Source organism: Morchella sextelata (assembly GCF_020137385.1).
Source record: "Morchella sextelata strain SCLS chromosome Unknown scls_15, whole genome shotgun sequence".
NCBI classification, from domain to species: Eukaryota; Fungi; Ascomycota; class Pezizomycetes; order Pezizales; family Morchellaceae; genus Morchella; species Morchella sextelata.
In genome coordinates this window covers 312,587-328,518 of record NW_025408630.1, presented here as the reverse complement: position 1 = coordinate 328,518, position 15,932 = coordinate 312,587, and the positions used below count along the sequence as shown (strand labels likewise).

The 15,932-nt window shown below is 45.2% G+C and overlaps 4 protein-coding genes across 4 annotated transcripts; 1 reads left to right on the top strand and 3 right to left on the bottom strand.

Annotated features, from left to right (window-relative positions):
- Window positions 1-347: 347 nt before the first annotated feature.
- H6S33_003412 (uncharacterized protein) lies at window positions 348-2,162 on the top strand (the record flags this gene model as incomplete). The annotated part of the gene is made up of 4 exons (XM_044835157.1): window positions 348-409; window positions 468-1,099; window positions 1,159-1,827; window positions 1,891-2,162. 4 exons carry the CDS (start codon window positions 348-350, stop codon window positions 2,160-2,162), a joined length of 1,635 nt encoding a protein of 544 aa, XP_044691773.1.
- Window positions 2,163-3,698: 1,536 nt separating this feature from the next.
- Window positions 3,699-5,792, bottom strand: H6S33_003411 (uncharacterized protein; the record flags this gene model as incomplete). Its single annotated transcript, XM_044835156.1, has 3 exons — window positions 3,699-4,008; window positions 4,061-5,314; window positions 5,368-5,792. The coding sequence occupies 3 exons, from the start codon at window positions 5,790-5,792 to the stop codon at window positions 3,699-3,701; spliced, it is 1,989 nt and encodes a 662-aa protein (XP_044691772.1).
- Window positions 5,793-6,862: 1,070 nt separating this feature from the next.
- H6S33_003410 (uncharacterized protein) lies at window positions 6,863-8,568 on the bottom strand (the record flags this gene model as incomplete). Its single annotated transcript, XM_044835155.1, has 4 exons — window positions 6,863-7,187; window positions 7,248-7,356; window positions 7,417-7,708; window positions 7,768-8,568. The coding sequence occupies 4 exons, from the start codon at window positions 8,566-8,568 to the stop codon at window positions 6,863-6,865; spliced, it is 1,527 nt and encodes a 508-aa protein (XP_044691771.1).
- Window positions 8,569-12,436: 3,868 nt separating this feature from the next.
- On the bottom strand, window positions 12,437-13,262 carry H6S33_003409 (uncharacterized protein; the record flags this gene model as incomplete). The annotated part of the gene is made up of 4 exons (XM_044835154.1): window positions 12,437-12,655; window positions 12,715-12,791; window positions 12,918-13,015; window positions 13,102-13,262. 4 exons carry the CDS (start codon window positions 13,260-13,262, stop codon window positions 12,437-12,439), a joined length of 555 nt encoding a protein of 184 aa, XP_044691770.1.
- Window positions 13,263-15,932: the final 2,670 nt, after the last annotated feature.

Sequence of the window (15,932 nt, the reverse complement as noted above, 5' to 3'; positions counted from 1 at the left end):
GCTTATTCCAGAGATATCCATGAATGAGAATATATGTATCGATGAGAATATCTATTCTCCCTCGTCTCCTATTGGCCACATTGGGAACAAATGAACACGACCAATTCAAGATCACGTACGGGGCTCGTGAGCGCTTGCCACTGCCTATAGCTGCGGGCTTTTCTCTCTTGCTCTCTTTCCTTCCTTGCCTGTGTGAGTGAATGGCGTGAGGTATATATATCGGGCTTTCGTCCCTCATATCTCGTGGAAATATCTCTATTCTCTATAGTATTGCTACTTGCCATAAATCTCTTATTTGATTTCAACACCAACCCTTGGTTATCCCTATACCAAACACGCCCTCAACAATGGCGGAATCCTCATTACCCTCGACGTCTTCGTCGATTTCAGACCATGAAGCAATCAAAACGTACCTTTCTAGCCCTTCATGCCATGTAACCATGTAAACAATATTAACACCGTTCTAGAGCCCCCGAGCCACCTACTGATTTAACGCTACCTTACCGTACTCTGACCGCCACGGCGGATATGACCGAGTACACCACCGAGACTGTGGAGGGACTCGTCCTCAAGCAAACCTTCTCCCGCAAATCGGGCACTCTCGAAACCCACAAACTTGTCACTTTCACCATTGACGACCCCGAGAACCCTAAGAACTGGAGCAAAGCCTTTAAATGGTACTGCACGATGATCATCGCGTTAGTTTGCTTTATGGTGGCATTTGCATCCAGCGTTGTCACTGCCGACATCCACGGCGTCATGGAAGACTTGAATGCTAGTGAAGAGGTTGCCCTGCTGAGCATCACATTGTTTGTTGTCGGCTTTGGAATCGGGCCAATGGTGTTTGCACCCCTCAGTGAGGTGCTGGGGAGGAAGATTATCTATACGACGACTTTGGGTGTTGCGGTACTGTTTATTATCCCCGGAGCCGTAGCAAAGAATATTGAGACGCTACTGGTCGCAAGAATAATTGATGGGATTGCTTTCAGTGCGCCAATGACCCTTGTGGGTGGAAGTTTGGCGGACTTGTGGAGGACGGAGGAGAGAGGAATTCCAATGGCGGCGTTTAGTGCTGCGCCGTTCTTAGGGCCTGCCATTGGTATGTTGTTTCTTCATAAACGCCTAGTTGGACGACCAATACTGACCATTTTTCTACAGGTCCCCTCGTTGGTGGATTTCTATCTGAACGCGGCGGCTGGCGTTGGCTTTACTGGATCCAATTGATACTTTCTGCTGTTATCTACCTACTCATGGTCTTTACGGTCCCAGAAACCTACGCACCCGCCCTCCTTCTTGCCCGCGCCCGTAAGACCCGCGCCACTACCGGCGACCCCAGCTTCGTTACAGAACAAGAACTCGACACTCGCAGCTTTCTCGAGATTCTCACACTCTTCTTAGTCCGTCCCTTCCAACTACTCTTCGGCGAACTCATTGTCTTCTTGATTTCTGTGTATATGAGCGTTCTTTACGGGCTGCTGTACATGTTCTTCGTCGCCTTTCCAATCGTGTACCAAGAGGGGAAAGGTTACAGTGCTGGTATTACGGGGTTGATGTTCATCCCCCTTGCCATCGGTGTAGTGGCGTCGGCATGCTGTGCGCCCTGGGTCAATAAGAGCTATTTGAAACGTGCGGAGAAGTTTGGTGGGAACCCGCCGCCGGAAGTGAGGTTGATTCCGATGATGTACAGTTGCTGGTGTATTCCGGTGGGGTTGTTTATTTTTGCGTGGACAAGCTATCCCCGCTTGTCATGGGTTGGGCCGGCGTTGGGTGGATTTCCTATTGGGTTTGGGTTTATCTTTTTGTATAATTCGGCCAACAACTATCTTGGTGAGTAGTATCCCTTTCCGCTATCTCAACTGTACTTTCGATTTACTGACTTATAACGACTAGTCGACTCATATCAACACCAGGCTGCATCTGCTCTTGCGGCAAAGACATTCCTCAGGTCGTTCTGGGGTGCTGCGACGGTCTTATTTACGACGCAGATGTATCATCGCCTGGGTGATCAGTGGGCATCATCACTGCTGGCGTTCATCGCATTGGCTTGTTGTGCAATCCCGTATTTATTCTATTACAAGGGTGCAGCGATTAGGAGGGGGGCCAAATACGCGTATTCGCCGAGCATCCATGAGAAGGTGAGGGACATTGAGAATAGAGGTTAAGGTAACGATTGATAGGAGAGATGGCGGGGTGATGTGAAGTTGTAGATGGCGACGGGTTCAGTGCGATTTTCTTTCGGAAGATGTGTGGCTTTCCTATTTATTTTTATTCCATTTTCTTTTGTTTATATGATATCATAAATTAGATTTCTTATTATGTAGTTTCTTAATGGATATGAAGGAGTAACTTATGTTTTATGGAGTTTATGATGCGTGTAGATTATTTGACTATACAGCCGGAGGATCCGAATATCGATGATACATGTAATATTTAGGTTAGATCCCGATCGCAAGGAAAGCATCCCCTGCACAGACGCCATTGCGCACGATACCATGAATAGACGATGTAAATCACCGCCAACTCTAGCTCTACACTTACTCTTCGGTAGCTTAAATGTAGTAAGAAGTGAAGAAAAGATTGGAACTCATCTCATAATACCGCTGGGTATCTTGTGTAAGACTTGAAATATTTTGGAAGACTATAGCTAGTATTCTCATTATAATTAATGTTTGATGAATATGTATTTATGTTGATGTTTTTGTGGATGGACGGAATTAAAGAAATGGGAGTGGGATGAAGAGGCCGAGGAAGATAGCTACTTATGTTTTTGGGCCATTAGGATTACTCGAGAAGCTATGGTGGGTAGGTGTGTAAACTTCGGCGTTTATAGCCAATCAACCTATAGAAATTGGGAGATCTACTCCCATAATGGTACTAGCGCCTAGCCTAACGGTGGAATTTTCTCTAATTCCCATACAAAAAAGGTTCCTCTGAAGTTGACACACCCACCCCCTATGCCTTCTCGCGCCATATGTAGCTAGGCCGGAGCCCACAAATGTTTAAATCTGGCTGAGTAAGAGTTACCCTGTGTGGCAAACGGTCTCAAGAACCACTAATAGCTTTAATTACCGCGGGATGCGCATGGCGCATACATGTACGTACACTACATGATGTATACACATAAGCAAGACCTCTAAGTATCTCTTTATCATGCAGTTTGGCATGAAAGATCAGTCACTGAACTGCCTCCGCTTGGAAATTATTCTGGAATGATACGGACAAATGGGGAGGCCTCATCCACGAGCCCTTGGCTATAATTGTACTTCAGGATATCTAGTGCCTCACTACGTCGATGTACTTAGAACAATTTATCAGGCTACTCAACTGCATCAATTGGGCTTACGGACCTTAGATACTACCATCGAATATCTTCATCAAAAATTCTGTCGATACAACTTTGATGACTCCTATCTGTCCTAGGAAAACCTAAGTGAACGTTTCACTAATTAAACGAATCAATCAATCAACCTACATCTTTCGTGAGTGTAGTCACTCACACCCCAAGCTTCTATATAGGCTCATAACTTATCTATACCAGAACAACGTATGTACCAATAAACAGCCTCTATAACAATAGTTTGCCCAAATCCAGTCTTTATTTATTATCTATATATATCCTATTCTACTCCAATTTAATAAGCAACAAATTAACCTACTATTATAACTTATACTAATAAACATGAGCTCCTTCCGCTCTTCTAGATCGTCTCCCCTTCCCCCTTTCCCAATACGCCTACTCCTCTGCTTACAACACTAGTGCCAATCTCTAACACTCCCCGAACCCTCTCCAACCCAACTTCTAACCGTGCGGCCGCGACTCTTACCATCTCCACGTCCAGGACCGAACCCGCACTTCGCGCCAAGGTTCCAGATTTCGATACGATCCCGAAAGCGGGGATGATGTCTTTTGTCGCATCGATGATCTTCTCGACGTGGTGCAAGCTACTGGTGAGACCTGCCAGGATATTTTGGCAGGTCTTTGTGATAGGAGACTGCGTCTTCTCAAGACTATTTTATTTGACGTTAGCAGGGCACAGGTTATGAGTGGTGGAGAACAAACGTCGTCTCGAACTGCTTTGCTGCGGCTTTCATGTCCGTACCCGCCTTTGCACCAATAATTCCGCCATCCACCATCTTCTCCATAACACCCCTCACAGCCCTCTCTAACACCCTATCCCGCTCTGCAAGTACCATCTGCACGACCTCGTGACGTCTCTCGATCTCTACTCGCAGAGATAGTAGGCCCCTCAGCAATCTCTCGAGGACCCATACCCACACACCCACAGCACACTCGCCCCCCACTTCGCCACCTCCAACGAGTTCAAAGTAATGGTACATATTGGTTAGCCTTGTGACGCCCTCTTCAAGCTTGCTCCACATTTTTGCGAACACAGCTGAGAAGGCAGACTCAAATGTCGTGTTCATTGATTTGACTTTTGCAAATGTCTCCTTCTGGTGGAACGTTGCTTTCGTTTTCGCCATATCGCGGGAGGAGCCCAGGGTGGTTGTGTGTAAGGTGGTGAGTGTTGAGCCAAGGGTATGATTGGCATTCAGACGGGATGGTGAAATTGCCGTGGTACACCATTGTCGTGTCGATGGTTCGTTATAGATGCGTGTTAGTTCGGCGGTGAACGTATCAGAGCTCCCAGTTCCCAATGCAAGGGTAGTTTTATTGGTTGGTAACGAATTCGTTCGGGAGTGTGAGTGTGAGTGTGAAGTGGTGCTATAGGTGAGCTTCCTGCTAGGAAATGAGCGGGGTGTTGATGGTGGAGAGGGACGAGGGAGGAGGGTAGACGTTTTATTTGTGGGGAGAGAATGGGTACGGGCATGGAGTGGCCGCATTGATGCTGTAGGGTCTGTCTTGTGTCTTGGTGGTGGTGGTGGCCTTGTTCCCCGCGATGGAGGTGGTCCCATGGCCGAAGAGGTCTTTAAGGGTGATGCGGACTTTACCCGTGGGGAGGTCTTCATCGGCGAGCTTGAGATATAAGATGGTTGAGACCGTGGTAGAGGGGCTGAAGTTACAGTAGCTAACTGTTTCCTAGCACTCCTTTTTACTTCACTTGTGCCATTGGATATTGGTATACTCGGAATAAGCAATTGTTGGTCCACCGAATCCGGTTCCACTGCAGGAGAAGTTGTCCGTGAGGATACATCCGAAGAAGCACTAGTGAGATACCTCTGCAGGATAGAGCTATCTTGGTACTTCGCCGATGCCGCTGTGGCCTCACATATCTCTTCTGCAAGTCGTTGTTCAATCTCCTTTGCTGTGGTCTCAATCATATTCGTAGTATCCTTTATTGCCGCAGGTTCAATGCTACCCGACCAAATCAGCTCCACCTCCTCCACCAAAGGGCGAAACAAACTCACTCATTGGTCAGAACTAATGAAACTTTCAATGTAATCTTGTGTGCCTCCAGCTGCACTCTCAACGCTACGACTTCCTCGCCCTCAAATATCCTGTTCCAGCACCTCCACTTTTTACACCACGTCTCATCGCTCTTACCCACACCGTACGCATTCACCAGCATCCGCAGCTGCACGAACTTGTCCATACAGCTCGCCAACACGTTTCGAAACTCAACACCACCAAGCTCGGCATTGCTTCGGGTATGTGCAGCTTTAAGCTGCAGTAGAATGCTGCAGAGTTCGGATAGCTCGTGCAAGAGCGCAGCGATTTCGTTGGGGGAGTCGGGGGTAGAGGTAGTGAGGAACTCGGTGAGTTGGTGCGAGATTCGGGTGCCGACAGTGATGAGACTGGAGAGTGAGGACTCGAGGGATAGTGGGTCGGTCATCTTGTTTTACTGCCCGCCTGCCTTGTACGCCTACCTGTGAATGGGAAGGGATGGGTGATATTGCAGGAGGTGAGGGCTTGATGGGTTATCATCACAGGGGTGAGACATTTGGCTGCTGGGGCAACCGAGCTAGCTACCCCAGTTCGTCTGCGCTGGAGTGCTCTGATTCGTAGAGGCATTGGGTGAGTCGAGGTTGATGCACGAGTGCAGTGAGAGTTCTAATCAGGCTATTTAGAGATCTCTGAAAGTCGTGTAGCTTCTAGATCTACTTGTGAGTAGAATTAGAACGAGTGACGTTCTGTGAGATTCTAACAAGCTATACCTAGTTAATATCATGGGTCACATAAGTTTCAGGTGCTTATCCGTAATCGGTAAACAATTAACACCCCTGCATACCGAACAATCCACGTTTGTGACGAGGGTATCCTACTATCAAATATTCTACTATCGAGACCCCGGTATAATATATTTCCTCCGATATTAATGCTTAATTTGACTCAAGTAAAGTTTACACGCCGCCTAGATGTTATCAGTACAAGTCACACTGGGCTCTGCCATGCCATGGTGGCCAATTCGGCCAGAAAACAGATAATAGAAGTCAACGGCCTTAATATTACAAAGTGTCTTGCGGCTGTGGAGACTCCTATTTTACACGGATCTTTCCACATCGATCAAATTTGAGGAATGCTCTGTATGTAGCTGTAAATAATGTATAAATTCGCTTTCACTCCCGATCAAGGCTTGGACTTAATAGTTCTTGATCTATAGTCAAGCCTGGAATGGAACCCGGTAACCAAGACACATTCACATGCTGTCACTCGGACTGGGCCTATGACCACAATACGAAAGTTGGGATACAAACTACACATATGCAATAGTATGAGATAAAATGCACCCGGAAGTATTTCATTTGTATGAGAGCAACAGGCCTTTGTCAAATTGGTTCTATTAACGAGTGGCCACAACAGATAAGCCTCTATTGTATTACTTCTTGAACCACATGAATTTTTAAGAAGTAAGAAAACCAAAACATTTCCATCAAGGTCAATTCATACTTTATGAGATCAAGCTCATTTGTGGGAGGAGGGCGTGTGTGGTGGGTTAGAATCTAGAGGAGGATTGATCTGAGACGATACTGCATTGATTAGTTGCTCACTGCCATCTCCCATCTCTTTCTTAAGCGTTTCGATCTGTCTTTTGATGATTGTTTCAAACGACTCCTCATCTCCTTCATCTCCATCTTCCCCACCATGACCTTCCCGGGCCGCAATCACCAGCAACGAACTAACGAATGCTTCCTTCAAGTATGCAAAACTGAAGTCTTCTGTCCACTCGGCAATCTTATCTACTAGACTATCTGGGAAGTCAATTTTGTCGTTTCCTTCCAATTTGTGCCTGTGAAATTTTTTAGTTTGTGTATCGAGAGAGCGAGTATCTTTTAGGACTATCACTTACTTCCAGTATTTGCAGTACCCCCTCCTCTCGTCCATTGATGGGAGTGGAAAGAAGTATTTTCTGTCGAATCGTGAAGGGCGACTTACAATACCCGGGTCCAAGAGATCCACTACAATAACATCACATCAGCACTGTTCATAACCCAAAATCTCAAAACACATGTCCTTACAGTGATTGGTAGTCGCGAGGACCAATATCCCATCATTCTCTTCCAGCCCGTCAACCTCATTCAGAAAGTAAGATCGATTATCATTCGTGATCAAGCTGTCAATATCCTCCAGGATCAGCAAGCATGGAGCCATTGCCCTTGCCTTTTCGAATATCATCTGGATACCGGTCTCGTCACTATTGTAGGTGTGGAATGATTTGACATAAAGCGAGGGATGCTCCAGATTCTTCATCAATGCCTTGATGGAGATGGTTTTCCCGTTTCCGGGAGGTCCATGAAAGATCAATCCACGCTATTCCGTCCAATTAACTTACTTGCGCAAAATCATGGACGCGATGTTACAATACGAACCTTCCACGGTACGCCGAGATTTTCATATGTGTCTCGCCCGGCAAAGAAGCTACCAACATCATTGATAATTTCCTTCTTCATCTTCTCGTCCAAAATGACATCTTTCCACTTTGCCTTCTGAATTGCCTGCCAGAGCTTATGATCCTTCATCCAGAAACTCTCGAAGATCAATATCTCATCGTGCAGCTCCACCGCCCAGCTACAGGCCTCAAAAATCAATTCCTGCACTGCAGCTTTAGAATCCTGGTCGTGCAGGAAGTAATTTGCAGCCTTCAATTGGTACGAGTCTGTGTAAGACGCATAATAATGTATGAACTTGTGCCCGGACTTTGTGCACACATCGAAGCAGCCAAAGTCCAAGCTGACCTGCATAGCCCCAGGTCCATCCGAGCGATGCTCAGAGGGAGTGAAAACCGACTGTGTCAGGAAGGGGATATCCTTGGGTTTCAAGTCTACTTTTCCGAGGGCAGCATAGGTGAGGATGTCGCAGTTGCGGTCGGTGCATACTGTCATGGCGAGGTGGGGATGGTGCTTCTTGATCGTCTCACGGAGGACCATGTCACAGTCTGTGGCAAGGCCCGAATGGTGCTGGAGGAACGTGCTTACGGGGGAACGAGGGTGATACGGGAAGTCCTTTGATACGAAGAGGAAGTCATCGCTGGGCTTCCCGCCGGTTGGGGTCAATGGAGAGGGCTGTGGAGGCTGGTCATCGGGGACGAATTGAGGGGCAATGATAGAGGAGACTGTTTGGCAGGGTCCATGAGGCTTTCGGCCGGTGGACACCGGTGCCATCATGCTCATGAGTAGATCTATGGTGACGGTAGTTAAAGAGCTGGTGTAGGTGAAGCGAAGAAAGATAAGAATCGAGAGGTTGGAAGGTAACGAATGGAGATATGAAAGGAGATGAGGAGGAGAGGAACAGATTAACGAGGCTATATAAAGAATACCCCTCCCCACCCATATGAATAAATAACCTCCTCTCACACGCACAGGCCACTCCTCTCGGTTGAGTCACATATCATTGAAACTACCCCTGGCCCCTACTGCATTGATCGCTCGCTGTCGAGTGACCTTCAGGCTGCCGCGCAGGTCAGTTTCAAGGACTCTAACAAGTACTTTAGAAATCATAAACACACCAATTGCGGATGTACTCTATGTCATTTGTACTGTCATTTGATGCACGGATGATAAGCTTGGGTCTATCCGTAGAGTACATACGCGACGTGTAGATCTACAGAAACAAGGTACTTACGTACAAGTCCTGTGCTTCAATTCCTACTCTCCAGTACTAAGGTGTTGCTAGGATGAGCATTGAGCTAAAAAAGGCATCGAATGTTATATCACAATTGCTTCTCGATCGATCGATGTTATTGGGTGTCTTGGAGGTTGAATACGTCCAGTGCATAAACTGGCGTGGATGGGTGATGTGGAGAGACACTGGCAATGTGCTTAGTCGTTGGGATAGACCTCTAGAGTACCTACTTCCGTACCCAATATCTTACTCTACCAGTGAACTAGATGTACCTACACCAGTGCTCTGCTTTCATTCGCTTGCCGACATTTGGGATCAAGGGAAATAAATAGATGTATGTAACCAATCTTCTTTTGCTGGTTGTGGGACGTTTAAAGTAATGATGTATGAACTCGCAGCACATGAGCAGGTATCAAGTACCTATCTACTCTATTTACCTGTGTGTAAGTACCCGAAACGCAATCTACTCAGATGAATTAGAGCTGCATTTCCGGTGTCGCGAGTATCATTCTCTTAACCGAGCCCGGTAGATCCTGAAACGTCAGCAGACGTATGTATGACTCGTATTCGAAAAATAAGGCTCTGAGGTGGCTAGGATCTTGATTGGATGTCCATCTACCTTTTAATCTTATCAGATCTTCAGAATCAGGGATATTTTAGCACGGTCCAACCCTTATCGTGTGGACGCCTTGTACCGGGTTATCCTAGATTCCCGCACACGGAATACCATGGCACGATGACCGGTGAGCGTTTCATAGTCGATCACTCGTAACGATGCCTTGGCGCCAAGGCCTAACGGTTTCAAAAACTGCAGGTTCCAGTTAAAAAGCAAGACAATTCCCTTATTAAGTGGTGCACGGTCCAGGTCGCAAGTTTGACAACTTTCATCCTACTATGGGATAGTAACCAGGCAGTTCTCAAAACCGGATTGCATACACGTAAAGCTAGCCGTCCTCAGTGATAAAAACCATAGAATTTAGCCCCACGGAAAAAGTCATCATTGGCTAGACTTGACTACTTAAGGTACGACATATTGGAATATGGTTTTTCTGGAGCTCTCATGATTAATGAATATAAAACTTATGATTCTAGATTGCACAAATATTCAAGTCTGAGCTCGGTATAGGAGATCTAATAAATCTGGAAAAGAAGGTCCAGCGCTACGCCTATCGGGGCGAGTCTATTGACAGACGCCGTCATTGCAACAGTTCTCACTATCAGCAGACGTACCCCGACAGGCGTGGTATATCCTTTTCCCAGTTTGGGAGTGGGAGAGAAAGTCCTAGAAGTCATGCAGCCAAGTAAATGCCTAAGGTTTAGGTAGAAAAAATAGCCTCAAGGGGTTAGTCTGAATTGTAATAGTAAAGAAACCAACCACATAATAGTGCACAATAGCAGCGCCTTTCATACCGTAATATTAATTGCCACACCATATAGATTGCCTCTAAGTGTAATTCGGCTAGCTAGAAGATTCAAAGAATATAACGGATGATTCTTCGCAAATCTTCTTTTGGGCTCTAGACACTGAGGTGTAAAAGTCTTTCATGGATAGATGCGCCTTACATGGCGAACATTCGTGGATAACCTGCCTTCATTAACATGTCACAAACAAAGTCTCAGCGCTTATGTCTGTGCTAGTAGCCCGAAACTCTATCCAGACACTTGTCGTTTAACTATCACTCATCACTAATAGAGTTGCAATATAGATATTGTAAGTTTTTGCTAAGCAGGCTATTAATTGAGAAGGTGTAGGTTATTATCGTCATCCCAGTGTTATATTTCAGGTTCTTATGAGAGAAGACCTGATAGTCGATGCCTATATTAAAAGTACTTTGCTAACGTCATTGGAGGGCTCTGATTCATAAGGGCGGGATAACTGTCTCTCAATCATGACCTATCACTCGATCAATGTTCTAGACCTTTGGTTCCTATTTCATAATGCTTCGAGGCGCATTCAATTGGAATAGACGAGATATTTATTTAGTAAGGCTACCGAGGGTTTTAGGAAGTAGGAGGCGATTTGTCGTCCTTATACCTATTGCGTCGCATATAATCTGCCGGGGGTCTTTACAAGGGGATAGTTCTCCACATTTGGGTATGTTAGAGACGTACGGCGACGTTGATACAGCCAATCAAATATTTTTTGCAAAGCAATCACATGACATGAGTGAATATCGCAATTGGTAAGATGGGAGACTGTGCGGCTCAAATACTTGTATCAGGTATTGCTAATCTCACCGCACTCTTTCTCTCAGCCTTGTCCATTTTGCTGATACAGCTTAACAAAGCTATGGCCAATGATAAATTTACAGTTGAAAGATCAGATCAAAGTGTACAATTGCCGTGCCAGTCTAGAACGATGCATGCATCGCACTGCCATTTATGAGCTTTGTTAATAATTACTGGCCACACGTTAAACATATACCTGGAAGTAAGGGGCGGTAGGAATATAACTCGCCGGCACATTTCAAGGTGTCGGAATCTCTACTAGTATGAACGGCACGGGGGGGTGGAGTTTGACCCTCAAATCTGCATTTATTCTCGGCTGGCTGAGCTAGCAGCAAATTACATCACGTCTCCTTAACAGATATTATATAAAATATCATTTTAAAGTACACATATTACATACAAGTGTATTTGTTATCCGGGTTTCAATCCGGTAGTCACGATTTTACCGCTTTCATATGTTGTGCGCACATGTACACAATGGACTGTTGTTCATGCACTACATGCCATACATATTGTGCGAAATACATGATTTGTTGGCTGGAATGTGCTCCGAGAGTCATGAACCACTCTGAATCGGTTACAAAATAAAGAAATAAAAGAAAGACATACATAAAGAAAAAATACACGCATACATATATCGCTTTATCTTCCAGCCTTGCCCCGGCGTCTGTTATCGCTCCCTGACTTAGTAAGTACACGTAGATTACTTAAGTTGGTACGATATCCTACCAAACCCTAACCCTATAATAACCTTGATTTCATGTGCCCACAGGGAAAGGTGTTTGGGTACGCTCTTAAGATCTTATACTTTTTCGAAGGTGAGTATAAAGTACTGTTCTTATTTGTCTATGTCAAGGGCCGGATCCGCCCGTAGGAATTATAACGAAGTCGTCAGCTGGTCTATAATTATATAATAGCTTCACTTATAAGACATTGGCGCATCTCGTAAATATGATATTTGGGTGGTATCTAGAAATCGATCAGAGCGGAGAATGAAAATGCAGATAGATATGTATACGAATACAGACAATAGCCACCCCCCATCCAGCGATAACTTTAAACCGCAAAAAAGAAAGTTTAAAAATGTCGGACAATCTGGTGGTACATACACGAAATGAAGAAATGTGATATCCACGACCAGAGATACATGTATATATAGCAAAAGGCCCATGAGACCTGGGTTAACACTTAGAAGATGCCATTAGACATTTGACTATTCGCCCACTCCGAGTCGCTTTCCCTAACCGCAATCGCAAGTGACATTGCAGACCCGAAGCATACAGCGCAAGTCAGACCAGACGAATATTCGATGGAATGGCATGAGTCTGCCATTACGATATCAGCCTGGGGCGTCTCTTCCCGAGTCTCTGATTCAAAGTTATTGATGGTATCAAGCGACTGTAGCGCCTATTCTTGACTGTTAGCTACCTTCATAATATAAATAATTGCATCGTTAGAATGAGTACCCTACCAAGATCCTCCATGGGATCCTTCTCTTCGATTATCGGTTCCGGCGAGGGGCTCTGGACGATTATCGATGATTCTGTACAAAATCAAAAATGTAAGCATATATGTGGAATGAATAACTGTATGAGCAACCAGCACACAGCTCTTGTTGTACCTGAGTATTTACTAAACGGCCCAAAACCCAACACAGCTGACGCGGAACCTGCAGTAGGAGCAATACGAGTACTGGAGTCCGAGATTTTACCTTTCTTCTTCCTTCTCCAGCCCCACTCCCGCAGTTTACTACAATACGACCTCCGACTAGACAAGAAAGAGTTATTAGATCCAATATACCCAGTATATAACGTGGTACTCATGTGTCGATCAAGAGTTCCTTTGAGACATACCTTGCACGGAAGCCATGCTCCCACATGCGTTGGGGAAGCTTATCCAGCGTGACCCCTTCGTCAAGATAGAACTTTCTGATGAGGTGTTGGACGTGAGGCGACCAGTTTATTCTTTTTGTCCTTCCAGGCCCGCTTGCAGTCGTAAACTTTGGCATTGGCATATTGAATTTAGGTAGTGTTTGAGAGATGGTGTCAAGACTTCGATCGATCCCTTATCGGATATATATAGGGGCTAGCTATATATCTAAGAAGTAGCACGATAACCCTCACAAGAGAAGGCTGAATTACAAGCAAAGGCTTAGTTATCATATCACAAGAATCTTGAGTCGCCTGACCAGAGATCCAAGCTTTCACTCGATCTCTATTCTTCACCGGCACTATGTCCGCCAGCTAGGCTTTGGAAATAAGAAGAATTAGTAAATATGATGAAATGTAATACAATCACAAGGCTCTAGCTAGATCACAGATCACATGCGGGAATTGCACTGCGGCTTTAGGAAAGGCCTGTCTTCGTTTATCATACATAATCTGGGGATCGAGCTTGGAAAATGAAGGAACGAAGGCATTATCAGAATTTCGATCCGAAGAACACTTTGTCTTACATTGCCTTATATCAGTGACTCAATTTAACACATTTGACATATCTCAAAACGTAAAATCACTTAAATCTGTCCCTCAAGAAAGCCCATTTGATGATAGCATCACCGGGGTAAAGAAGGATTGTATCAGATGTTATTTTTGAAGGAGGACCGCGCCGGCCGGCCGCTAGAGTTAGAGGCAAGGCCTACATAAATGAACGCATATTCCGCATGAACATGGTGCTCTTATCTCAACCGCTCGGGGAATAAGATGACATGGGCCCATGAGGCTTATATCAAGTTCTAGAAGACTATTATCTAGGTCAGTCCTACTATGAAACACTGAAAGTGGCGCTCATCAAACACAAAGCAAGCGCGGGATAATGGCTGTGCAAGACACAAAAAATAACATGACCTGTATAGGTTGAAGTGTTTAGAGAGATATACCGGAGGTAATTAGCCACGGTGTCTTCAAGCATACATTACCAGACTCGGTTTACCGCAGCAAGTGGGCTATCATTGGACAGTACATACGTTTGTGGCGGAAACGACGTGTGGTTGACATGCATACATGTGGGACGCCCATAGTTGGGGTGGATTCAATGCATTAATTCAAGCACACACACCTACGGAACTGTGGCGCATTATACCTCCTAAAATGCCGGTAGGTATCTGCACCCCACATGGAGTTCATATATCCCTAAAGTATGGGGTATTATCTAATGGAGCACTCGATATCGTCATCACGTCTTGCAGACCGCATGCGATGTACTCCGTGCTCGGCACTAGGCCCCCAACCTTGAGTACATCCTTATCTACGCCTACAATACATATCTCGAAGTTGTAGTTATCTGCGCGCATATGCAGCCGAACACATACGTGTATGTATGTACATTTCTATTGGCTCAGTCTCATCGGCCTATAATATAATTAAGTCCCTATGTTTAGAGGCCGTTCCGGAGAGCCATATTCTTTAGAAAGCCATTTCATATATCTTTTTCCACAGTAATTAATAGATTTAAAAAAGTGAAAGTGATCCACATAGAGTGAGAGGTACTTGTGAGATGTATTCTTCATGCCTCATCACTCGTTACCCAGTAGAAATGATATTTTCAACCAGTTAACCAGTTCAACCCACACAGGGTTAGGGTTCCACTTCTTATCAAACCCCTGACATCCCCGGATAATTTGAGGTGTCAGCTCCTGTCAAGGCTAGCTTCTGTACCCGGTTTTCCGTATAGATGAGCATGATCTGCGCGTATTGAATGGGATTGGTGGGATGTGAGGAGTGTACATGTGTGTTAGTGAGTATGGTCATGTCAGTGATTAAGGTGCTCAGGGAAGCTTGTGGTCAGGGAGGGAGTCTAGATCTCCCTTAGCCTCGGGACTCCAACGCGGCTGCGTATAAATTACTATTATCTATAAGACTTCTACCGGTACTGGGAGGAATATGTCATCACGCGCTCGAGAAGGCGTCTATTAATTGTACAAAGCGGCTATGCTAAGAAAATCACCACCTGATTGATTGATTCAATTGATCAATTGATTGATAATTCATTAATTGAAAAAAAATTGCCACCTTAGCAATTGGAATATCATGGGAGCTTAGATTATGTGTTATGTCATTAGGACTTGTGGGAAGCGCGCGTAGGTAGATCAAGATGACGGTCAGGCACTGGACCGCCCAGCCATCGATACGATAATACCATCTGAGGTCGTGTGCTACGACCGCGCGTGTATTCCACACCCTGCGCGTGTATTTGATAGGACAAATTGCCCACCCCCAAAAGCAATTGCTTGGATCCACCTCGCACTCTCGGCAATCACATCCCAGCGCTGAGAAGGGAAGTTTGACACCGAATTAGCTAATATCGGCCTTATATTAAGAAATTTTAGTTACTGTCTCAAGATTCCGGACTCAGGTCGAAACTCCGCACGTCATCCGAGGCAAAATAACTGTGCAATGAGGCCACTTTCAATGCAATTACAAGGCGCAAAAGAATTGATCCCATGACTTGTATTTTATATTTTGATTCATCTCATACTTAGTTGCATATGTGCATCGACCAGCCGTATCTGACGAAAGAAGCACAGAAAAGAAATACAAGGAGATAAAAGTGAAAGAATCTGATTCACAATGGAGCAAAACTAGTACACTTTAGAATGCCCCGACAACTAAAGAAAGATTGAAACAGGGCAGATAGTAGGGTATCTGTGAAAAGAAATCTGGCATATAAGAGGGCAATGACAAGC